The sequence below is a fragment of the Aythya fuligula genome, chromosome 8 (assembly GCF_009819795.1).
Source record: "Aythya fuligula isolate bAytFul2 chromosome 8, bAytFul2.pri, whole genome shotgun sequence".
NCBI lineage: Eukaryota > Metazoa > Chordata > Aves > Anseriformes > Anatidae > Aythya > Aythya fuligula.
Genome location: NC_045566.1, coordinates 19,252,726 through 19,276,527, shown reverse-complemented (window position 1 = coordinate 19,276,527; position 23,802 = coordinate 19,252,726). Strand labels below are relative to the sequence as shown.

The 23,802-nt window shown below is 47.7% G+C and overlaps 2 protein-coding genes across 2 annotated transcripts; both read right to left on the bottom strand.

Moving 5' to 3' along the window:
• Window positions 1–35: 35 nt before the first annotated feature.
• NCF2 (neutrophil cytosolic factor 2) lies at window positions 36–10,231 on the bottom strand. The gene is made up of 15 exons (XM_032192266.1): window positions 10,058–10,231; window positions 9,621–9,703; window positions 9,245–9,353; window positions 8,875–9,009; window positions 8,406–8,513; window positions 7,688–7,747; window positions 6,207–6,250; window positions 5,849–5,990; window positions 5,618–5,680; window positions 5,208–5,286; window positions 3,406–3,449; window positions 2,687–2,829; window positions 2,505–2,616; window positions 2,216–2,363; window positions 36–133 (listed from the first exon to the last, which is right to left on the bottom strand). The coding sequence occupies exons 1-15, from the start codon at window positions 10,229–10,231 to the stop codon at window positions 36–38; spliced, it is 1,542 nt and encodes a 513-aa protein (XP_032048157.1).
• Window positions 10,232–14,890: 4,659 nt separating this feature from the next.
• On the bottom strand, window positions 14,891–18,090 carry ARPC5 (actin related protein 2/3 complex subunit 5). The gene is made up of 4 exons (XM_032192532.1): window positions 17,907–18,090; window positions 17,623–17,695; window positions 15,748–15,924; window positions 14,891–15,229 (listed from the first exon to the last, which is right to left on the bottom strand). The coding sequence occupies exons 1-4, from the start codon at window positions 18,047–18,049 to the stop codon at window positions 15,167–15,169; spliced, it is 456 nt and encodes a 151-aa protein (XP_032048423.1). The 5' UTR covers window positions 18,050–18,090; the 3' UTR covers window positions 14,891–15,166.
• Window positions 18,091–23,802: the final 5,712 nt, after the last annotated feature.

The following is a 23,802-nucleotide window of genomic DNA, read 5'->3' as shown; positions in this document are numbered from 1 at the left end:
CTTTGGTGTCCAAGACTCCTTTAGCTCTTTAGAAATCAGATTTCTGGGTCTTTAGTGTTACAATCTTGAACGAAAGCAGATGGGAAGATGCCTATCTTCCCGTTGCACTGGCCTTCTAACCAGTCTTCATTCACTGGAAGATAAAATTTACACAATTTTTGTCACTCCAGGGATGTGCAGGAGCATGATAATAACATACCTTTGTGTGCTGCAGACAGGCCTTAGTTCACCATTTTAAGATAAAATAGCCACCTGAGAGCCTGATAGAGAGGTGACTGTGGAAACAGGGAGAAGGTCTGAGGAAGAAAGGCAGACAGCAAGGTCTAGAGATAGGAATCACAGAATTATTAGGGTTGGAAGAAACCTTCAAGATCATCTGTTCCAAACACCCCCCTACCACCAACCACCAATGTCACCCACTAAATCACATCCTTAAGCACCATGTCCAACCTTCCCTTAAACGCTCCCAGGGACGGTGACTCCACCACCTCCCTGGGCAACCCGTTCCAATGCCTGACTGCTCCTGAGAGGAAATATCTCCTAATTTCCAACCTGAACCTCCCCTGGCACAACTTGAGGCCATTCCCTCTAGTCCTATCACCAGCTATCTGTGAGAAGACTGCCAGCTCCCCCCACCTTCCTTTCAGGGAGTTGTACAGAGCAATACACTACTGAACAAAGTGGGAAAATAGATCATTATAGAAGTTTTTTTGTTTTGTTTTGTTTTGTTTTGTTTTTTGTTTTTTTTTTGTTTTGTTTTGTTTTTTTTTTTTGTTTTGTTTTGTTTTTGAGATATAGCAGCTAAGTTTCCGAAAAGATAAAACTATGTATGTTCCTGGAAATGTTGCAAGTTTTTTCTGTTGAGAAACCATGCAATTTATGTAGGCAAATAAGCCTGTAAGTATTAAAGACTTTGTATCGCTGCCTTTCCTCACTCTGCCTGCATTCACGTGAATTACAACCACAATAAAGTATGTAGTGGTTTTATTTGCTGAACATCCAACTTTTAATCTAAAACTATCATCAACAGCAGGCGGGGATGGTGAAGGCAGTAGAGGGTGCTTTCCAAGGTTGTATTTCTGCTAAGAATTTGAGAATTGGGGTCTTAAAGCCAGATGTGGGCTCAGAAATTGCCTTGAATAACAGCAGAAACAAGATGAGAGTGCAGAAGTGATTAGAGACCTGGGACTGCCCCCTTCAAGATAAGAACTAAAGCGTAGTTTCACCTGCTGTTCGACGTTCATCTCAAACAAAAAGATTCTGCTACCCCAGGGTGATTAAAGCTGGGAGCTCTGAAAACTCTTGCTGTCAGAAACCCAACAAGGGAAAAAACTTAATGGGAAATAGTATAGCTAGCTCAGTGATGACTTCCCCCTCTTCATGACACTACTTCATCAGTGTTGCAACGTGTAAAACTTCATCTGTGCAACTGGAGGAGGAACTGGTGTACAGCTGCCTAACCCTGCTCCACAACTTAGTGGTAGTGCTGCGTGTAGCAAGGTATCGTAATTTTGTGGTGGTGTTTTTTTTTTTTTTTTCCTCATTTAAAACCATTTCTGCTGTCATGGCTTTATTCAGAGGCTCAGGGGAGGAAGAAACAGTTGCCCTGTGCAAGCAGCTCTCGCTGTAGCTAATTTTTCACTCAAGCTGGGCTCACCTGCAGCCTTTGCTACAGCACAGCCAGCTTGTCCTCCCTGCTTGGCTGTTGGGCATAAGTGAGAGGATCAAAGTCAAAAATGTAGACTAGCTCTTGCTGAGATTCCTGGCTTGTATTTAAACATCAGTTCTCATGCAATCACTAAAGAAGACTGAGGCTAACTTAAGAATCCAAGCAGCCGGTTTTCCATCTGAAGGTGGCCAACTGCAATTTGCAGGAGAAGCAGCCTCCTCTTGGTGCAGGCTGCCTGGGCCAGGCTGCTGCTTTGCAGATCCCAACTGTGAAACAGTTTACTTTAGAGAAGTGGAGATCTTGGGGCAAGAGATCAATGTCTCTAATGAAGCTTGTAGGTTGCCCTGAGGAGCTGGCTAAAGCACTGCTGGCACCTGTCCTCTGTGCCACCAGGTACCCGAGGGATTTGGGCCTGACTGGCAGGTGCTGGGAGCCTGCAGCTTAACAGGAGCTGCTGCAGGTGCTTGGCATCTTGGAGTCAGGCCCATGCCCTCACCGCAGCTGGAAGGTCCCTCCCTTCCCCTGTCACGGCAGGAGCATAGTTACCTTTGGATAAAACAAGTATCACATCTCCTGCCTGAAACTCCAGGTCTTCGGGCTGGGTGGCTTCATAATTGTACTGTGCTACCACTTGGGTTGCTCCCATCTCCTCCGGCATTGCCTTCTGTGGCTCCTCTGGTAAAAATCCCTCTCCCTAGGGCAGGAAATAAGCTGGTAAAGACATGTCTTGGCTTTTCTCTTTTTGTCCCAGAATAAGACAGACAAGCTCTGCTTAGGTTTCAGCCCCAGGCCCTGCCACCAGAAGAGGCGGCTGCCACCAGCAGCTGTCACTGACCTCTGTGATGTCGCACCACACTGTCAGGCAGTTGTCCTTGCTGTGGCTCCAAGCTGCCTCCATATTCTCCGTGCTCAGAGTCACCAGCTCCTCGCTGCCCACAGGCTTGTACCTGGGCACGTAGAGGATTTGGGTAAGGGTGGGAGACAAAAACACAGCCCCTTCAGCAGGCAGCACCTCACCTCAGCTGTGTGTGCTCAGGCTGGAGCTCCAGTTTCTTGCAAATGAGGTTCAGGAGCTCTTTGTAGGAGAGGCCTGGCTGGACTTGCATTGCAACTGTGTATTTGTAATGCACCTTGAGAATGCAAGGTGCTGTTTTGGTTTCCTGCAAGTGGAAAATGGGGGTGTCAGAGGCTTCTCCCCACGGGGCTGTGCCTGCTTGCAGCGCAGGGGCTTGCTGTGGGCAGGGAGAGGAACTGGGACACAGAAAATGCTGTCACCTCAGTAAAAGCTGAGCTGTGTGCCATCAGCTGTCTGGGAGCCATCCCTGTTACCATTGGCAGCCTTTAATACTTCTGAGCTAGGCCACCAAAGCTATGTAGCATGTGTGGCTGCTTGGCTGCCCTGGGCTTGGCCCAGGAGAGAGCACAGGAGTGCACTAGGTATCTAGTGACCATGTGTGGCTTCCTAGGTGTCCAAATTCAAGGTGTCCCCACTCCCTTCCCCTCTGTTCTTGTCTTCAGTTGGGATTGTTGCTTCTGGAGGAGACCTCCCAGACCCTGATATCTTGCTAGTCCCTGTGTTACGCTTTGGAGAAGCTCCTGAGTGACAAAAAGCTGAAGCACTCCCAGGGCTATGGTGCTTGCAAAGCATGCCAGCACCTCTCGACGTGCAATAGGTGTTGGTTTGTAGTGTAGACCCTGGCTCTACCTTCCCGTGATGCCCACCACACACATCTTACCGCTGTAGCTTCTCTGGGCTGCGTTGTAGCAACAGGAACATAGTCTGAGGAAGAAGAAAACAGTGCCTCAGCATGTGGAACAGCGTAAGTGTTACTGCTCTGGGCATAAATGTTTTCAGTATTTCTGTAGCCCTTCTCTTTGACACCCATCATTATCTAGCTTAGTGATATGGTTTAGTGGAGGACGTGTTAGTGTTAGGTTGGACTCGATGATCTTGAGGTCTCTTCCAACCTAGAAATTCTGTGATTCTGTGATCTGCAGTGACACCAACCAACCTTGGAGCCACCTGTAGTCACTCAAATGGAAGTGGTGCCAGCTGTGGTGGGATCCTTACATGGGGTTTATCAGTAACCACTGGAAAGAGGTTTGGGCTCTGTCTTCCCTGCCTTGATTCAGGTCTGTGCTGTTCTTGCTTTCTCCCTGTGGAGCCTGTCCTGCATTCGTGGGGTAGGAGCTTTAGGGCTGGGATGTTACTCCTGGGTGGACTTCTTTAAAATATGAATGCATTTGCAAGCACAAATAATGATGTATCTTGTGCTCTGACAGCTGAATGACCTCCAGTACTGGACTTTGTGGACAAAGCGAGAGCTGGCCTGTGCTGTAACATAGGCCTCTCCCAGCTGTCTTTCTCTGGGGCTGGAAATTTGCAAAGATGGTGCAAATCCCAGTGCTGACACTGACCTGGTGCTAGTGATTGATTGTTGGGGGCTGGAGTGGGCTGCTCTGGGGTGAAAGAGAAGCCCTGTTCCCTGCAGCAAGAGCCTGTGTTTGGGCTGCAGTCTTGTTTCCTGCTTGCCCTCCCTGCCTGGGGAGGGGGCCCTGGAGGTAGTTAGCTGGGTTTGGAGTGGGACTCCAGTGCTGCCTCAGCTCATTTATGTGGCTGGGAGGAGGGGAACTGACTTTTGAGGTGCTGGGCATCAGTTTCACAGCATCACAGAATCACAGAATTTTCTAGGTTGGAAGAGACCTCAAGGTCATCGAGTCCAACCTCCAACCTAACACTAACAGCCCTCCACTAAACCATATCCCTAAGCTCTACATCTAAGCGTCTTTTGAAGACTTCCAGGGATGGTGACTCCACCACTTCCCTGGGCAGCCTGTTCCAGTGCCTCACAACCCTTTCAGTGAAGAAGTTCTTCCTAACATCTAACCTAAAACTCCCCTGGCTCAACTTAAGCCCATTCCCCCTCGTCCTGTCACCAGGCACGTGGGAGAACAGGCCAACCCCCACCTCGCTACAGCCTCCCTTGAGGTACCTAAAAAAAACGATAAGGTCACCCCTGAGCCTCCTCTCCTCCAGGCTGTGCTTGGGGCAAATTGGTGTCTCAGCACCCACAGCCCCAGCCTGGGATGTGGTTGCTGAGCAGCATCAGCCAGAAGTCCCCAGGGCACTGGCAGAGCCTCCAAAACTAGCTCAGCACTCTGATAATCCCAGATGCCCTGCTTTAAGGAGAAGCCTGCAATGATCTTCCTGCTCTGGGACTTGCACAAGCTGGGTCACTTGCCCTGTTCCTATCTCCAGGCCCTTTTTTCCATTAGCTGCTGTGCTAATTAGGAGCACAGAGGGGCCTACATGCTCTGGTTTGCTCCATCCTCAACAGTGCAGTTGCAGCGTTGTCTCCTGCCTTAATGCTTCCCCATCCTTGGTGTCAAAAGGGGCCAGAGGATCTGGAGAACAGAAGAAGCTGGCCCCCAGCCCTGGTCTTGACAGATGGCACCGGCTGTGAGAACACAGCACCGAGAAGGCTGTCCCCAGGCTTGTCCCCAAAGTCCTCCCACCCCTTCCATTCCCCACACTGACCTGGTGCTGGCCGACGGGCCTTTGCTGGAGCAATGGAGCTGGGAGGCTCGGGGATCTCAGGTTCAGGAGGGATTTCGTCCTGTGCCAGGTGGGAAGAGGACAGTGCTGTCACTCGGAGCCCTCCTGAGGGAGCGGGCACAGCCCTGGGGTGCTCCTGTCTTAGGGACCCACTCCAGCCCACCGAGCCAGGGGTTTGGGGCTGAGCTCTGCCATGCCACCTATCATTTTGGGGTGGAACCAGGCAGTTCTAGCCTCAGTGAGAGTAACAAGATGACCGTGAGCCAGAAGCCCCACAGTGTTACAAGAGGGAAGGAGTTGCAGTTTTGAGTTTTGCTAGAGCAAGTGCTGGGTGATCTGTGTGGGGATCTGTCTCCAACCCCCAGGATGCCAGCTCCTCCTGGGCTCCTTACCTGGCTGTGCAGCTTGTTCTGGAGTTCCACGGGCTCGAGGTAGTTGCAGGGGACGATCCCTTTCTGCAGGGGTACAGAGACAAAGGAGGATTGCTTTGTGGGAAGGAACCTGCTGCTGGAGGAAGCGACTGAGTTGTCCCAGCCCTGAACATGGGAGAATCCCTGGGACTTGAATCCCTCCTGGTGCCAGCCCCATCATCTACCCCCTTGTGCCAAGCCTGCCCCTGGTACCTTGCCATTGAACATCACTGTGGCCCAGTTGTCCTTCTCTTTCTTCAGGACAAAGACGATGTTTCCTGGCAGGACCTGCAGCTCCTCAGTGGTCTCTGGGATGAACTCGTACAGGACACGGTGCGGCTGCCCTTCGAGGGCCCTAGATTTGGAAGCCATGTCAGGAGGGGAGGTGATACTGCTGTTTTGCATAGGGGACCTGAACTCTGCTTCCTTGTTTCTCTGGTCCATTCTCTTTCCCCCCTGTTAGTTCTGGGTGCTAGCTGGGCACTCAGCTGTGGTGGCGTGGGACGGGAGCAGACCTGGCTGTGTCTGTTAGCAACACTGCTAACGTTTCCTCACCTTTCCTCCAACTTACTTGAGGATTTCTGGTGTCTTGGGCCTGGGTGGAGGACCAGAGGCCTGTGAACAAAAAGAAAGTTGTCTGTAATCTGGCAAATTCTGGTTAGTCTGCAGAAATGGCCTGCAGTCTCCTCCCATTCTTGTCATCCCTACACGGGTCCGTGTTGGGTTGGTCCGTTTGCTCCTTCAGATAAGCAGTTTCCAAATCTTCCCCCTCATGATTTCCAGAGGCATGATCCTGGTTTGGTTTTGTGTTCTTAGCTTCACATACTCACAGAGGGTTGGAATCATGAGTTAGAGATCAGCTGGCTTAAACAGTGCGTTGTGCTGCTGTGTATCATCCCGTTACTATAAAACGCCCAGCTGCTGTCACAGAGCTTTACAGTCCCTCCTGCCTCTGTAATGTAAAGTCAGGTGGATGTTATGAACTCTCTGAAGAAGCTCCTTTTGTACTGAAATAGTAAGGCATGTCTGGCTCCTGGAGCAAGGAGCTCTGTTGCGTTGAAAGCAGTGTATTTTATCTCACGTAACAGCACTGTAGGCCTGCAGTGGTTGTGCTTCCTCGTATCCTCTCAAAAGACCCTTGAAAAAACTCTGGTGACTTTAACCATGGAAAATTGTTGTTACTTCATCAGGAAAATATCGAGGCAAATGTGAAGAGCTGACAGACCCAGAAAGGAAGACAAGGAACAAAACCAGAACTGCTCTTGATCCTCTGGTGTTTTGAGCTTAGACAGAGCAGCCCTGAGGAGGCTTGTGGGGCAGGTTCGTGACCTCCCTGTGGGCCCTGCTGAAATCAGTCATCCCACGGTGGGGGCAGAGGATGTGTGACCAGGCCACTACTTCTCCATTCAGGGAGCCAGCGTAACTACAGATGTGAGTGGGCTGCACCTTCTGATGAAGAAGAAAGCAGCTGAGATGTGGGGGCAGCTTCCACCTCATCCTCCCCCAGCAGTAGCAGAAAGTTCATGGTGGTCTTAGAATCATAGGATCATAGAATGTCCTGAGTTGGAAGGGATCCACAAGGATCATCAAATCCAACTTGTCTCCACACAGGACCACCCAAAAGTCAGACACTGTATCTGAGAATGTTGTCCAAATGCTTCTTGAACTCTGGCAGTCTTAATGCCATGACTGCTTCCCTTGGGAGCTGTTCCAATGTCTGACCAACCTCTGGGTGCAGAACCTTTCCCTAGCACCCAGCCTGACTCTCCCCTGTCCCAGCTCCATGCTGTTCCCTCAGGTCCTGTCGCTGTCACCAGAGAGCAGAGCTCAGTGCCTGCCCCTCTCTGCTCCTTTAGCGAGGAAGCTGCAGGCAGCCATGAGGCCTCCCCTCAGCCTGCTCTGCTCTGGGCTGAACAAACCAAGTGTCTTCGCTCGCTGGAGCCCTGGGCAAGGTGTGGGATGGCCATCGCCATCCCCACGTACACTCAAAGCTACCCACACCACATGGGCTGCGGTGCTGCGGGCACCATGAGTGGGTGGCCAGAGCTTTACCTGTGGTTGAAGTGGAGCAAATCCAGAAAAATCATCCTTGTCCACAACAGATGCCACCACCTACAGCCAAAGGAAGACACACGGTGACTTAAACCTGTATCTGCTCTTAGACCTCTCATCTCTGACACCCGCCCTCCTCTGCTGTTGTCCAAGCCAAATTCTGTGGGTGTGAATGCTCCAGGTTTGCTTTCTGCAGCAGTACTGGCACCTGGGTGGCTGTTCTGCCTTGCCAGGATTTGAGCCCAAGGGTGCACCCCACTGCTTGGATTTTGCTCATTAGTGCAAGAGAAGTCCTGTTGGATTGTCTGAGCTGAAAAAACTGCTTCAGTGTGAGCAGGGGGAGAACTGGAGTTCACTTGTTGGTGTCAGAGTTTAAATAGCTTCATTTCCTCCCCAACCCCGGTACCCCAAACAAGATTTTGGCCCAGGTAGAAGCTCCAGTGGGGCCTTCCTGTCTCACTGCTGAGTGACTGTCCCTAATCTCCCGCTAAGGAAACTGAAAATAGGACTTGCAGAGCTGCACAGATAAAAGTGTATTTCTGCAGAGCTTATCTCTTCTGCTCCTGCAGGGTGCTGTCCCCAGGGTGCAAACTGGTTCCCTGTCACAGTGCCTCACTGCGCATCAGCTCAGCGCCTGGTGGCTCTGAGGTAGCGGGTGGTCAGCAGCTCTCTTCAGCCCACAGCCTTGGCTTGAATAAAGAAGATGCTTCTTTCTTACCATGGCTTTTCCCAGGTAGTCTTTCTTCTCCAGCTGAGCCACTTGCTTTTCATTTGGTCGAAATAGCTTCCCTGGGGGAATTGCCACCAGCTCATAGAGCTTCTGCTTCTGTAGCATAGAAAAGTTGCAGTGCTCTTCAGGGGTGCGATCAGGGACTGTCACACTGCCACCTTCCTTCCTTCTATCTCTGTGGTGAAGGTCTCACTCCGTAAAGCCAAACCATCACTGTGCCAATCTCACCCAAGCCCTTCCAGCATCTCTTTAGCCCCGTCTTACCAACACAGTGCCTGAAAGCTCTTCCCACCATTCCCCCTCCTTGTGACACCCATGTCTTGTGCAGCCATCCACAGTTTTCTCCTGCACAGCTAAAGCTGTAGCTAAAAGGTGTTTTCCCTGTTCCTGGGACTTTCTCTCTCCTTCCTGTCAGAACACCATGAGCAAGCACCCCCCTGTAAGGCCTGCTCCTTACCAGGATAGCTTCCATTGCCCTGTCAATCTTGTTGTGCTGGGGCTCACTCTTCATGGAGGCTGCCAGCGTCAGGTGCTCCTCAGCTTTCTTCCAGTCCTCCATCGTGGCGTACACCAGTGCGATGTTGTAAAGTATCTGCCACAGGGATGGGAGCAAGAACTCAGCTCTTAGAGGCACTGAACCCTTGCTATTTGGATTTTCTGCCACCTTAATAAAATCCCTAGGTAGCACCTAGGTTCCCCATCCCTGTGCCAGCGTGCTTGTTTTTTTGCAAGGCAGGGTGTTTTTCCCCTGTTTTTTTTTTTTTTTTTTTTTTCTTTTGTCTTTTTTGCTAATGAACAGGCCAAAAATGCTGGTCAGGCTTTCTCACCTCACAAGCAAAGAGCCTGTACCGCAGCCCCAGGATCTTGTAGTCGATGAGCTGGTTGCCTCGCAGCTGGGCCAGTGCCTCCTTAAAATCCTTGACGGCCATTTCGTGGCTGTGAAGGAGAGGACAAGGTAATGTCAGAGGGCTTCCCCACCTCATACACCACCTGGGCCCCCATGAGTCTTTAATTCAACTTGACTGAGTTTGGTTGGGTCTCTCCCATGGCCTCGTGGTGTCTTCAGATGCCCCATGGGGAAGTTCCCTGCCTCCTGGGGCTGTGTTTTAGCTCCTGGTCCACCAACCTACCCACAGCGGCTTTCAGCCAAAGGCTGGCATTACTGCAGGGGGCAAAACCACAGCATGAACCCCATCCACTTACTTCTGCCTCCTGTAAAAGATGGTTCCCCGCTGGAAATAGGCCACAGCCAGGTGCTTGTCACAGCTGATGCTCTGGGTGAATGCCTGCAAAACGAGGGGTAAGAAGGGAAGGTCTTGAAGGAAAACTGAAGCTGTAGAGTGGCTCTGCCTGTCCTGTCTGCTTTAGCCACCTGTCCTAAGCTGGGCTTTGTGGGCAAAGCCTCCCTGCAGCACCGGGGGGTAGAGCCTGCACCAGGCTCCTTGTTCTTGGAGCTGGAAGCATCTGGCACCAGGCACTTGGGTCTGCGGCTGCCTCCAGGAGGGAGAGCGCTGTCAGAAAGCTCTGTGCCTCAGCTGCTGCCTCCATCCATGACTCACTGAGTAAACCAGCTCAGCGAGAACAGAGAACAGCCTGGGGCTGTCACAGCTCCATCCCAGCCCTCCCACCGTGGCGCTCACCTCCTCTGCCTCAGCCAGCTTCCCCAGGACGAGGTGGATGCAGCCGATGTTGTAGCAGATTTTGGCCGGGGGGCTCTGCACGGCTGTGAAGGCATCCAGGGCTGCCCTCCACTCCTTCCTGTCTGCAGCACACACCCCTTCTTGCCACAGCCGGATCGTCTCGACCAGAGACATGGTGCGGTGGGAGCAGGACACGGGGTACCCGGCCACGCTGGGGGACTCACTGCCCGTCTTCCTCGTTCAACCTCTCCCTGCTCCCTTTTAGCTGTGCTTCTGCCTTTCTGCAGCCCGTGTCGCAAACCTGCCAGGAAGTGGCCTCACTGCTGTCAGTGCAACACGGCCCAAGATGGGGAAGTGGAAGAGAGGCTGCCCCTGCCGCAGTGGGTTTCCACGCAGAGCTCAGCATGTGTCATGCTGAGCCCTCCGGGGGCTCCACTTCTGTGGGAGGGCTACATCAAAAGCCCTGCTTGGTGGCAGCTGAGCGCTCTATCAGGTTGGGCTCACAAAACTGTGTGGTGAGCACTACAGCCCAGAGTGGCCTTTGGGGGCTGCTGAGCCCCAGCAGCACTGTCACCTTGTCGTCACCCCAGTGACACTTCTTTCTGGTTGTTCCATGGACTATGGAGCACAGCCTGGCCCTGGAGTGTTGCTGGGTGGAGAAGAGATGCTCAGCATGTGACAGTCCCAGAGGGAGAACAGGGCTCTGACCTCCTGGCCCAGAAGGGTTGGGGTTCAGTGCTCTCATACAGCATCTAATCCTGGTGCTTTGCCTCTGCCTCATCTTGCGGTGACGCGACGCGCATTTCATAAGAAAATGAAACACGTCAGCAAGACTTTGCCCTCATGTGTTTACTCAGACTTCCCCAACAAACTAGATAATGCCTACAACAGGAGGAAGATTGAGTAGGAGACTTGCTCAACTTCTGCTCAGGGCTGGAAAGAACCCGAGCTGCTGAACAATGAGGCCTGGCTTTGAAATGTGTGACAGAACCCATCCCTGAACCTCCGTTCTCCAGTTGCAAGCTGAGTGTCTCCTCAGCATCCCACTACACCCAGCCAGCTCCCATGGGCTTCCTAAAACAACTATGGGCAGCACAGAGCAGGCTCCATGACCTCCAAAAGAGCAGAGGGAAATGCAACCAGCCAATGTGGTGGAAGAGAGGGAGGGGAGTACCTGGGTAGGGGGTGTGAAAACGCTCCCAGAAGCCTTTTGTCCTTCCCATGAGGAAGACCTGCTCAGAAGCCTTGTACATCTCATTTTGAAGAGCTATTTCAATGCTCAGGGGCAGCAAACCTGACCTCTCTTCTACCCTCCAGGGTTTAGATAGTGGGAAGAGGATGCACTCTGTAGTTGAAGATTTTGCATTGAATTACAGCACTCACCACTCCAGAGATCTGACTCTTTTCCTGTCCCTAACAAACAGTTTTTTTCACAATCCATTTTCCCTACTCTTGGCTCCATTTCCCCATCCAATGTTGTCCTCCTGCTGTTGAGCTCCATGGGGCAGAGGCTGACCCCAGTTAGAGCAGACTTCCACAGTTTTGTTAAACCACTGTTGGCTCCTGCAAGGCTCTGACTCTCTCTCCCATCTCCTGTGGCTGGGAGATGCCATCTAGCAGGAAATGGTTCACCTGCTGCAGGAATAATTGTCTTCTGGTTTAGTTATCTGCCTCAGTGCACTGGTGGGTCAGGCTGATCCCAGAAACAGTGCAAGGGGGCTGGAGGAGGATACAAGATCACCCATGTGGCAAGTGCCATTTTCCCTCCTGTTTCACAGAAAAATGGAATCTGAAAGATGCAGGCACAGCAAATGCACGTAGCAACTCCTCCTCTTCTTGATTTTTATTTTTTTTTAGTGTAACATACAAAGTCCGATGTCAAAACTGTGGTAAACACAACCTTTCTAGTAACAGAATGTGTCTCTTGTTCCCCTTTCTTTTACCAACTCTATGTAGAAGAAGAAACTAATTTCTTGTCCAAGAGGAAGTGAATAATGGGGATGGTAACATATCAAAGCCCGGACTCAGCAAGGCTGCACCTCTCAGCAGCACAAGGGCAGCAGTTTCCCTCCTAACGTGCTCAGCTGTTGCAAAAGCGGGAAGGTGCTGTTACCACACACTTCTGCCAAAGCTAAAAGCAGTAGTGAGATGCTCACAAAGAAGGCTTGGCAGCACAAAGCTTTCCTAGAGAAGCTCTCCAAATACCATTCCCCTTGGAGTGGGACCCATTTGTATGTAGAGTATTTTTCAGTGAAGGTTTCCTTCTTGAAATAGGGATTTTTTCTTCTGTGTCTTTCAGTTTTCCTCGTTTCCTGTGGGTCCCCAGTGCCGCTGTGCAATGTACAACTTGCTGTTTCCTTCTCCTGACCCATGTGTCTCCATATCCAGGTGTATATGGGCATAAATGGGTTTCTTCAAGCTGAGAAGTCCTCACTGCTGGCCTGGAAGATGCTTTTCTCCCTGCCAGGAACCTGCCCATACGTCATGCTGCAGTTCTTCTCCAAACAGCTGTGGCCAAGGCAGCCCAGAGTCATCTGGGTAGGGCTCAGCTTCCAACATCATTGGTTCATGAACCAACAAAGCTGATGGAGTGTCTCCAGTACTGGGGAGTCCAAGCTTGCACTTCAGGCTCCACTTTGTAAGCAGGCAGTGGCAGCGCGTGCCCGAGGATCTGGGCTCTCACCTGGAGGCAGCCACACCAGACAGGAGCAACGGGAGTGCTCCTTGGTAAGCTGCCTTCTCCTGTTTCAGTTAATAGCAGTTAACAGAAGCAGCTTTCATGCAAACCTTGTACTCCTACCTCCACAGCAGTGCTTGTCAAGTCATCCTCTTTTAGCACGCCCCTGAAAATATAGGTGGAATAAGCATGCATATTATTAAAAATGCTTCTAAATCCTTCATCGGATACTTTGATGGGGAATCCAGGAAATGTTAAGATCATTCTTCTCGTTGCCTTTGTTTATCTAATACCCCCTAGAGGTAGCTGGCCTGCTTTGACATTGGTTGTTTTTGAAAATAGTTTCTTCTCTCCACCCCAAATTTGGACTAGTTTGCAGAGAAACCAGTCTCCAGAGCTGAATGACAGAGGTACCCACGCTGGCTCTTCTACAAAGGAAGCGGAGGAGGTGGGACAGGAGGAAAACATCTGAAACTGCCTTCTTACCAACTCCTACGCAAATGTGGTGCATCAGGACACTTTGGTTTGGGTATTCCGAAGGTACTAGCTCTGGTTTTCCAAAGCAATCACTTGAGTAACAAATATGAGCTGCCCTTCAGATGTCAGAGTGCTCACCAATAGTTTTCTCTGTATGCTTCAAGAGTTCAAGGTGAATACGTGTACCATTAGCAATGACACACACACAGTCATCCTGCCCACTGGACAAGCCCAGGACTTTATATTTGCTTAAATTATTAAAACTAACAATTAAACATTTAATCTCTTGGAGCTGGGGTCAGCAGAAAGACAAACAAAAGCCCAGCCATGGTATCAGGAGTTTCACCCACACAACAACCCTGCTAAGCCATCAGTTTTTCCTCTCTTGAGGAAGCACCTACCATTCATGGTTGTGATGGTCTCACTCCCTTGGTAAGATTTTAGCGTAGGCAGCGACATCTCTGGTAGTCCTGGTTTGGAACATTTTGGGGTGTTTAATATATTCAAATAACTTAAGATTTTTATAGTGGGATGAAGCTGCGCACATGTATTGATGTTATTTAAAGGGACAAGTAACTGCTATAAAGCAAGCTTAGCCAGAAAAATAAGGGAGGGCTTACTTTTTAACTTCTTTTTTTTTTGTCAGTCCTTGAGTAGCCAGCCACCTGCTGAATTAAAAATTAAGTTAGTTGAACAGTTAACTCCAAGGTATTTCAGACTCCAGGTAAATATTCAGTGACAATTTATTTGTCTGGTCTTTATTGTTATTAAAAAAAAAAACAAAAAAAACAACCAAACAACAAAAAAGCAGATATCAAAAAACAGCAAAGGTTTCACAAATTCCCCAATAGTTTTACACAACTGAATTTCTGTAAAATGGTGAACATAAAACGTGTTTACATCAGTCCTGGCCCTGACCTTCAGTGGTGATCTGTGGTCTGGGATACCCTGGGCTTTCTTAATTCTTTCTAAAATACTCCTCTTTATTTTAGAACTTAATTTGCCCACTAGCTAACGCACTGTGGTACAACAGGAATGTTAACTGTCTGGTACCCTTAAAATTGTATCTAGAAAACAAAATATGGGAGCTTTGCAAGGTTGGTGTGGACACCAGTGTTTGCTTCTCAGATTACCAGAGGCAGCCACCACGTTGTGCTTGAGAGAATCAAATCACATTCAAGTTGCTGAAAGGTGATTTGCTGTGTGAAAGCTCCTTGTCTTCTCCTGTTTAGGATCTTTACTCCCCAAAATAGAGAGTTCACTGGATTGGGCTCCAGTGTAAATGGACCATCAACCCTTTAAATTCTACCATCCAAACTGCAGGACAGGCACCTTTATCCTGTGTGACTTCCCCACTGGGGGCCTGGCATCTGATGACAAGACTTCAGAACTGGCCATGAGATGTGAGGTTAAAGAAAATACTCAGCTTTTTGGAATGATGATCGGTCAGAAGCAAGCCATTGTATTCTGTCCTGTTCACTGCTGTAGGTTCAGAGGCTGACCAAAGAAAACGTGGTCCCGTTACCTACAGGAATAGCTGCTCCACTTCTCAAATATTTATCTTATGTCAAGCCGCTGCTTGGCTAGTAAAAAAGAATTAAGACATTGCCCTATGTCCCTCAGCTTTTGTTTGGAAAGTCAGGTCCAAATCTGCCACAATTATACACAAATGCAAATCATCCTAAACACGAAGTTTTATATGTAGCTCCATACATGCCACTGAAATGCTTGAGTACCAAATATTCCTGTTAGAAATAAAATTGCACCTTCATAATTTTCCAGAGTTTAACAAGAAGAGATCATGATATGCATTACTTGTCAGGTATGAAAGAAGCAGTGAGAAGACAAGCTGAGAGACAGACACTGCCCACAGGGCAGCAATGGCATTGAGTTGGTTGGGTTTTGCACCAGCATCTCCCCCGCCACAGATGGCAGACAGTTGCTCCCTGCTGGAGTTAAACCGTTTTCCTGGCAGTCAAAACGCGGACAATGGACCCCACTCCTCCTGCAGCCAGGGCCTGAGAAGAGAAAAGAGGCAGTTCTGGGTCAAGGTGGCTACAGACTGAAACAACTGCTGCCAGGAAAGACCTCCTGACTGTATTTCAAAGGAGCATCTCCCAGCACTTTACATCAAAAGCAAAAGACTAGCACCCAGTGTAGCAGGGAAACATAACCACACTTGTTTTAAAAGCTTATTAAATAACTGTCTTTATCTCCCTCCATAACTAAATTGCAAATTTTGCTTCCCTCTAGGAAGGAAATTCTACTTCCATCTGCCTGAATCACTAGGTTGAACTATTTTGTTTGCATCAGTCTAACAAAAATCAAATTTTAAAGGTAGAATATTTACCCAAGGAATCAGAACTATGAAAACGAATGACACAGTTCTGAGTGTGCAGGACAGCACCTGTGCAAAATGGGGCATTTCAGTTTCACCAGGCAGAAAGAAGGTTCTTGCCAGGCTCAGGGAGCATGCCCAGGACCAAGAATTTACTAGCAAGAAGGACCTGGGTGGGAGCATGCCCTAGACACGCACCTTCTCATGCCACTGCAGCAGCACAGCACTGCTGTTGTCAGAAGGGCTCTCAAAGCCTTTGTAGATGTACTTCATCAGCAGATCGACGCCATTCTTATCCAGCGACTGCACTGCCTTCTCAATATCATTGGCTTTGAAAGAGATGAGAACCTTCAGGACAATGCTTTCTGCACGATCCTGTCAACAAGTAGGAAAAGCAGAGATATATTTATTTGCACATAAAGTACATCCAAGCACCAGTCACCTCCAGAACAAGTGGAACTAGAATTCTTCTCTTTAGCAATTTTAAAATATGTTTGAATAGAGCAGCTTGTACAAAAGATTGTGATACTGTCGTGTAACAGATATAGCCTCCCAGTGCTGAAGAGCGCAACAGAGTACGAGTTTGTTCTGCTTCACGTTCTTCTGCCCCTCTGCTCATTTTGCAATTTTCTACCTATTAAGTGAAGCTAGGACTAAATATTAAATTTTTGTATTGAAATTCAAGGTCTGGCAAGTTCCAAAAAAAAAAAAAAAAAAGGATTAAGTACTTGACTGGCCTCCCCTGTTACCAGAGCCTTTTCCACACCTTTGTACTGTTTAATGAGATGCAATTATCATATTCCATGGAACTGGTATTGGCCAACCTGGAAGTGGTGACTGCTGGAAGCCACACAAATAAAACTTTCAAAACAGCCAACTGCTGTCCCAGGCATGCAGGATGCAACCCGGCAGCATTAACAATATCCTGCATCAGTAACCATTTGCAAATCGGTCTGGGTATCGTTTCAGGCCCAGGAATTTGTGTAGCATGATTACAGCTGCATCTATCTAATCAGCATAAATCATGTCTTCCTGCCCACCCATCACTGAGGGAGTATGAAAGAAAAATGGTCTCAATTTTGTTAGACTTTTAAGTAATTCAATTATATGAATGCTTCCAGCAGCTTCCTCCTGCAGAAATTACAGATGTAAGTTTTCTTGTTTATGTCCTACAGCTACTTAGAAAGACTTCTCACAGCAAGAACTATGAGCAAAACTTAAATTCCACAAGCACAACTAAAAATGAAGCCAAACATGAAAATTGAGTTGCTCTGACCTCTCCAATTCCATTGCCTTCACACTGTATTCTTAAATACATGAACGCATATCTAAAGAAAACAAGTCCTCCATGTGAAAACAAACACGGTCACTCTCTTAGACAGCAGGATCTGTAAGAAACACCAGCTGTTTCTCTGTAAAAGCCCTCAGGTAAGGGATAGAGCTCAGTGAAAAACCTCCTGTGCCAGAAAAGCCCAGCACCATGGCTGTAGGGCTCCCCTCACACTGGGAGGACAGTCCTTCACAGGCACTCCACATCTGGGCAGTTCCTCATCTTATTTGTCTGTTGCTCTCGCCGCTGCAATCCTGAGCCACTTGAGGTTTATTCTGGGGAGATTCAGAAGTACATACAGGCAGCATGCTCCTATATTCTGTCTCAGGGGGCGTGCTTGCAATTTCTGAGGTTTTAATGGCTTAATTTTGATTGGGCGCAATAACCACCAGTTCTTCCTTTTTTGTAGGTGCGCGGTCTGGCTGTGCTAGCAGCGTCATTAGTCAGAGGCTGTGGTTCCTTGGTGGCTCAGTACTGGCTATGGCTACGTGCTGCCAGGTGAACTTGCTGTACTGAGCTTGACTGAAGGACCCAATAAACCTGACCTAGCATCGAGTTACAGGAACACAGACAGATGACATCTGAGCTTTTTGATTAAAACAGCAGAGGCCAAAGGTGTTTGGACACCGGGCAATACCCTAACGCTGCCTTCCCCGACCCTCCCCCCCCAGGCAGCTGTGGGCTGGCGCTGCAGAAGCAGGGAGGCACCGGTAAGGCGTAACCTCGCGAGCCGCCCGCCTCACCTTCACCGCCTGGTTCTTCGTGTTGATCGGGGGGTTCTTCAGAGCCGCCTGCAGCGCGGCCAGCATGTTCCCTGTGCCGGGCGGATAAGGACGGGCAAACAGCGGGACCACAGCGGCCCTTCCGAACGGCCCTTCCCCTCCCTCGGCCTGGGCCTGGGCCTGGGCCCGGGCCGGGCCCGTCCCGTCCCGGTCCCTCCCGCCCCCCCGGGCCTTGCCCCCCGTCTCGGGCCCTGCCCTTCCCTCCGTCCCGTCCCGTCCCGTCGCGCCCCGCTGCGGAAGGATATTGCCTGAGGCACGAGTCCACCTCCCCCTCGTCGGGCCCCGCCTGCCCGTCTCCCCCTTCCTCCTCGTCCACGAACTTGTTCTCGTCGTACTCGTCCACGTCCACCCTCCGGAAGCGGGCCGACGACACCGTGTGCTTCGCCATGGCCGCCCCGCTGCCCGCCGCCACAGCCCTGCCCGGCCCCGCCCGCCTCACGGCGCAGGCGCCCCCCGGCCGCGCCCCGCGCGTGCGCGCTGAGGGCGGAGGCGGGGCGGGGCGAGGCCGGCTTCCGGCCCCCGGGCGCTTCCGCCCCGGTCGTGGGGGGTGTTGCGGAGGCCCGGTGGGTGGCGGCCCTGCCTGGGCAGGGTGGTTGGAACCAGGTGGTCCCTGAGGTCCCTTCCAGCCCAGACCACTCTGTGGTTCTGTGAGCGATACATTCTTCTTTGTTATGTTACACCCAGTTCTTGGAATTCCACCGCTACTGTCCAGCAAGAGTGAAGTGTTGGAAAATTCTGCAGTCCCCCCCCCCAGCTACACTAAAGCTTGACATACCTTGGAGCCTCCATCCAGATCACTTCCATTTTGATCTCCAGCTTTATTTAAAGTTTCACTTTATTATTCTGTTAAAAAGATAACACATGCATAAGGGAAGCGTTTTCTTCTCCCTTCACTAGAATCTCTGAGATAAAAGAAAACCGCTTTGAAAAGAAACACGTTATAATACATTCTTATTCAGGAGCTCAGCAAACTGTAAAAAGCCCATACACCTCCAGACTGGTGAGAGAAGCCTCTAGCACACATTTGTTTCCTCAGCATGCACTACAGCCAGCACTTCATCGATCCAGTCTGCATTACCTTTCTGTGTGCAACATTCCTGGTGCAAACGAATCCATTCACTGCCATGGAGTCATGATTCTTTCCACCAGGAATCTAACAGAGCAAAAGAAGTCAAACACTTAAAACTGTTACACATTCCCATAACTTCTAAATGCTGTAAACCTAACAGAATAGCTATTGTGACTACTGTTCAAGCTTCCTCTACACCCTCAATTATCAGATGAAAGATCAGATGCTGTCATGCTGGACACACAACTCTTTTCCTTAAAGTCTGGCAAATTAGAGACAACAACGTGAAAGCAAGTATTAAGTTCCAGGATCTCCAAGCTCCTGCCAACAAATACAGATTTGCAAATTCAAGTACACACTGGAAGACAACAAAGGAACAGAAGTTCTGCAGGCCATCGGGAGCATATGCCTTTGCACATACTGTTTTCACTAAAAATGAACAAGAGTTGGAATGACAAAAACTAATAAACAAACCTCTACTTACTATTTGAACACAAAAAGTTGACTGCTCTTCCTAGAATCACAATCAGTCACATGAGGAACAAACATTAATCAGATTCCTAATGACATATTTCAGGGTGTGTTTGTGTTACTGACGTATAAAATCCCTATGAGAGTTTTCACATCTGAACACCTACTTTTCAAAGCTAGGCTTCAGGACATGAAACATCAGTTACTGGTGCTTCAAGAGATGCTACGGAACTGTCATAAGTAACGTAAGGCTCTGCTCAGACCTTAACTTGCTTACAAACGAAAGAAGCCTCCCAAGACAAACTTCTGCCAAGCAAAAATAAGCCTGAGCCTGTGAACCTCAGTGACACTGCTTCCTTAGAGGTCTCAGAAGAGCTGCATGCTACAGCTCCAGCCTTACAGCTGCTTACAGTTCAGCAGTGTCATCTCTGGGACATCTAGTAGACCTGAAAGTACCATCCCATAACAATCAAGTTTTCCTCCAAAAAAAAAGTAGTTGTAATTAGCATGGGAAGAGTTAAATCCTCTATAGCAGGGAGTTACAGGGCAATAGATTGATACACAGAGTCCTGAAAGTTACTTATCCAGCGTATCTCTCCAATCCAAGCATAAAACACACAGAAGCTAAAAAAGAAAACGAGTCATTACAGAAGTGTTGCTCTTCCCTACCTTCTCCATCCTACAGCCTGAAAGAAGAGGTCAGCTCCAGAGCATTATATAAAGCACTTAAATCCTTTCCCAGGATACAAAGTTATTTCTTTACAACTTTTCCTAAAAATCCACATTATCCAAAGGCCACTGAACATGCTGAGGGTAGTGGGGATGACCCTTCTCTTCAAATAGCAGGTGCTGCCAGCACATGCATTCTTTGTCTTTCCTTACAACCCCGTCTGAAGCTTATTCTTTTGATGTGGCTGGTGGATATCTATGTCATCATCTCTGTTCTTCACATCAGGACGTACAGTTTGAGCTACCTGACAGACCACAGATACAAGGATATCCCTCCATGACAGGGACAGAGAATCATTGTATAGAAGTTGCTGAAACAGTGCCATCAGGTGGTTGTGATTAGCAGAGCTGTAAAAAAACAACCACTGCAACAACAAATTGTGGTGAGAAAGATACAGAGCAGTGTTTAATTGAAGTCACCTCTCCAAAGTTAATTTCAGAGAGTCACCTCTCTGGTTCTCTGTTTCAACATATAAAACAACAGGCAAGAAAGCAATCAAAATATACTGTAAAAACCTTTTCTTAATGCAAATTACTTCTTTGTGTTGCCCACAGATCAAGTCCCACTGAAAGCTGGTGGAACAGGAAGGCTTCAGGAATTGTTACTTAAGATACGCACATTTCTTTTTCTATAATTTTCTTACAGCAGCCTTTCCATGGCTTGCGTCTCCCCATTCTCTTCTCTCAGCAGACCCAAATTGCAGTGGTGCCAGCCTAGGGTTGTAAAAAAGAGTTCTTTGGACTTCTCCTCCATTGTCCTGTTGAACAATGACTTTGCAAGACAAACCTTGTTAATACAGAGTTTGCAGTTGAATACCTGCATCTTTCTGAAAGGCTACTTAGAAAATGAAAGAATTTACTAAGACAAGTCTGAGCCTCTTAAAAGACTGAGTTTGAGCTAGAAGTAATGGTAACAGGACACTGCAAACAATACCAAGTATAACAGTTCAGAGTACACAAAGGAAAAAGCAAATTACTGAAATTCTTGTACTGGCACTACACAGCAGATATTACTTCCAGAAGAACAAACTAAGACATGAGACAAAACAAAAGTTATATCCCAGTTTTGCCTGGGATATTCAAATATATTTTATCTATATCCATAATCATAATACCTTTTAGATTTGAAACATTAGTCAAAGGCACTAATATGCTCCACAGAAAGCTGCTGCTTTGAAGACCTACCCATGTAAGTGGTAGTAGAAAGATCAAGTTATTCCATACAGGCTGTAGCACAAGTAGCCAAAATATCTTGGTAAAGGCCTTATTTAGCATGTGTCCCAAATGTTGTTTTAAAAAAATGCTATGTTTTAAAAGGTTTTAAAAAAACCTTTACATAACTTGTGTTCCTGAACCCAAGCACCACCCCCTTGCTAGTTGGGTGCAGAGTGAGATGCAAGCAGACTGGCTCAACTAGCCTGTCACAGTATTTAATACTACAGAATTCTATTTTCTCTTTGAAGTTTAAGAATTTTTTGTAAAGAAAGTGGCACAAGTTTTCCAAAAATCTCAGCACAACATCTCACACCCTTTCACCTATCAGACACACAGGTATCTCTTCATTATTTTAAATGGGATGCCAATGAAGGCTGTATCCACTGGATAGGATACTTTTTTTTTTTTTTTTTTTTTTTTTTTTTTTTTCAATTCTAAATGTCAGCATAAACTGTAGTCATTTCTGTGTCATCCCCCCACATGGTCAAGCATCACTCGGTGGTGGGAAGTAGAGAGTAATTTCTTTCCTCTCTCTCTGTGCTTCCACATGACTTTTTTTTTTCCCTTTTCCTTTTCCCTTTAGTTAATTTATTTAATTATTAATAATTTTCCATTAATTATTTTTCCTTTAATTAAATTACCCTTATTTCAATGAGTGAGTTGTTTTTTTCCTTTTCTTTTTCCCCTCCTCTTCTGAGGAGGGTGAGTAATAGTGTGGTTGTGATGGAGTTCAACTGCCTAGCAAGGTAAAACCACTATGAAAGGATGAAAGCTAAACAACAAGAAGGAAAAAAATCAGACTGACCTATGATAACCTTTTGCTCATCAAGGGTCATTAACATATTAAAAATCGTACCCACCAAGATGCTAGTGTATACGAATATGGGATTTATTATGTCCCTGTCCCCTCCCCACTGGTCATCTGTAATGCACAAACTCAGTAGAGATAAGTTGGGTGAGCCAAGACAGCCAATCAAAAGTCGCCAGAGAGGTAGTTTCACAAATTTGCTTTGTATAAATAATGGTGATACAAGTCAGAGGTGTGCTCGCTTTGTGAAAGATTGCCAAGTACCTGCAGCATTACGTAATTAAATATTTAATTAAAAGACCTTTGTGTGGATTCTGATTCCGTGTGTATATTGGTGAGGCGCACCGGGCATGAACCTATGGATAAGAAATTTGTGTAAAGGTTGTAAAAGGAGGTTGAGGGCTACCAGTATTTCATGGGAGCCCTAGCTAGGGTGTACTTTTGACCTGGAGTGTTCTCCATGTTTAAGCTTAGGCAGAAGTTAGAATCATAGAATCATAGAACCATTAAGGTTGGAAAAGACCTTAAAGATCATCAGGTCCAACCTTGAGAAAGGACCAAGTTTTCCTCTTCTTTTTCTTGCAGGGAGAAGAGGAAAGAAACCAATCTCCACCTGTCAAGCGTGTCTGTGTTATCAGGACACATGCTGATGGTTAGCCTTTGTTTAGCATTTGTTTGTTGGTTTGCTAGTAGTTTTAGGATGCACGTGTCATTTCTATATTGGACAATCCTCTTTTTCCTGCCCCCTATCAGTTAAGGGGAGAAGAGAGGTAGTAGACACAATAATTCTCCAATCTTTGCAGAAGAACTAATCAAGGGATTTGTGAGAGTTTACATCCATGCTGACCAGGGAATATGTATAGTCCTTCCCCAGTCTGATAACCAAGGAGTGAGATTTTTTATTCCTTTGCTGAACACATCTCTTGATGTAACACAAGGTCAGATTTTGGAGATTTTGGATATAGAAGTCACATCACAGAAGAATTCATTTTCTAAGCAAAACAATGTGAAAATAGGAAGGAGGAAGCAGTTGTGACCTCTGTTATAGTTGATACTGAGCCAAAAGGACACGTGGTTTTCTCCCTGATAGAGCAATGGAGTCAAATCTAAAATGTTTTACGAGCAGATAGGTCAAACCTTTACTATGTTTAGTTAGACAGAAGGAAGTTTAGAAACTTCGTATCCCTGATGCTGCCGTATTCCTGATGTTATCTTAATCACTAATTAGTCAGCTTTATTTTTAAGAACATACAGACTTCTATCTCAAAGTGAGGGGTAGATGATCCAGGCCTGGAGGATGTGTCAGAACATTGGGCGAGGAACTCATGGTATGCATATTTCCTTGGATGTGTACATGTAAATGACTTAGATTAGAAAGCACGCCTAAGTTGAAACAACAAGATAGGAAAGAACAAGTTGGCCTGAGCATGCACAAGAACTGGGTTCAACCACAGTGAGGAAGACGGCCTCCAGAAGACCCCAAAAGACCACCAGTAGAAACAAATGAGCATGTGTCACAGACATTTACAAATTTTAAGGAGTTTTGGAAAATGGTATGAAAGTATTAATTGTTTTTTGGAAATCTAATGAAAGTGTATCTTCTGCTTGCATATAACCCCCATAGCTTGAACAATTTGGCATGCACACTATGTACAGTGATCCCCTGTGTGTCTGGCACAATGATTAAAGAATGCCTGCTTTCTAAGACTCCAAATTTAGTCTTAGTTTGACTGGCTTTTATGGTATCACAAGTCCTAAGTCAATACAAAGAAGCAATGAAAACATGACGGCAAGTAAAGCGAGGGTTGATAAGGAGAGCACACAGAACTTCTGGTTCAATACACTAGTA

Excerpts from the sequence above, each read along its gene's own strand:
- ARPC5 (XM_032192532.1), bottom strand. The coding sequence starts at position 18,049 with ATGGCGAAGCACACGGTGTCGTCGGCCCGCTTCCGGAGGGTGGACGTG. Across the intron at positions 17,696-17,906 it reads GTGGACTCGTGCCTCAGGCA|AGGGAACATGCTGGCCGCGC; the intron begins ATATCCTTCCGC and ends TCCGCCCGGCAC. Across the intron at positions 15,230-15,747 it reads TGCTGCAGTGGCATGAGAAG|GCCCTGGCTGCAGGAGGAGT; the intron begins GTGCGTGTCTAG and ends TTCTCTTCTCAG.
- NCF2 (XM_032192266.1), bottom strand. The coding sequence starts at position 10,231 with ATGTCTCTGGTCGAGACGATCCGGCTGTGGCAAGAAGGGGTGTGTGCT. Across the intron at positions 9,010-9,244 it reads ACAGGCTCTTTGCTTGTGAG|ATACTTTACAACATCGCACT; the intron begins GTGAGAAAGCCT and ends TCCCTGTGGCAG. Across the intron at positions 5,681-5,848 it reads CAGTGATGTTCAATGGCAAG|AAAGGGATCGTCCCCTGCAA; the intron begins GTACCAGGGGCA and ends GTACCCCTGCAG.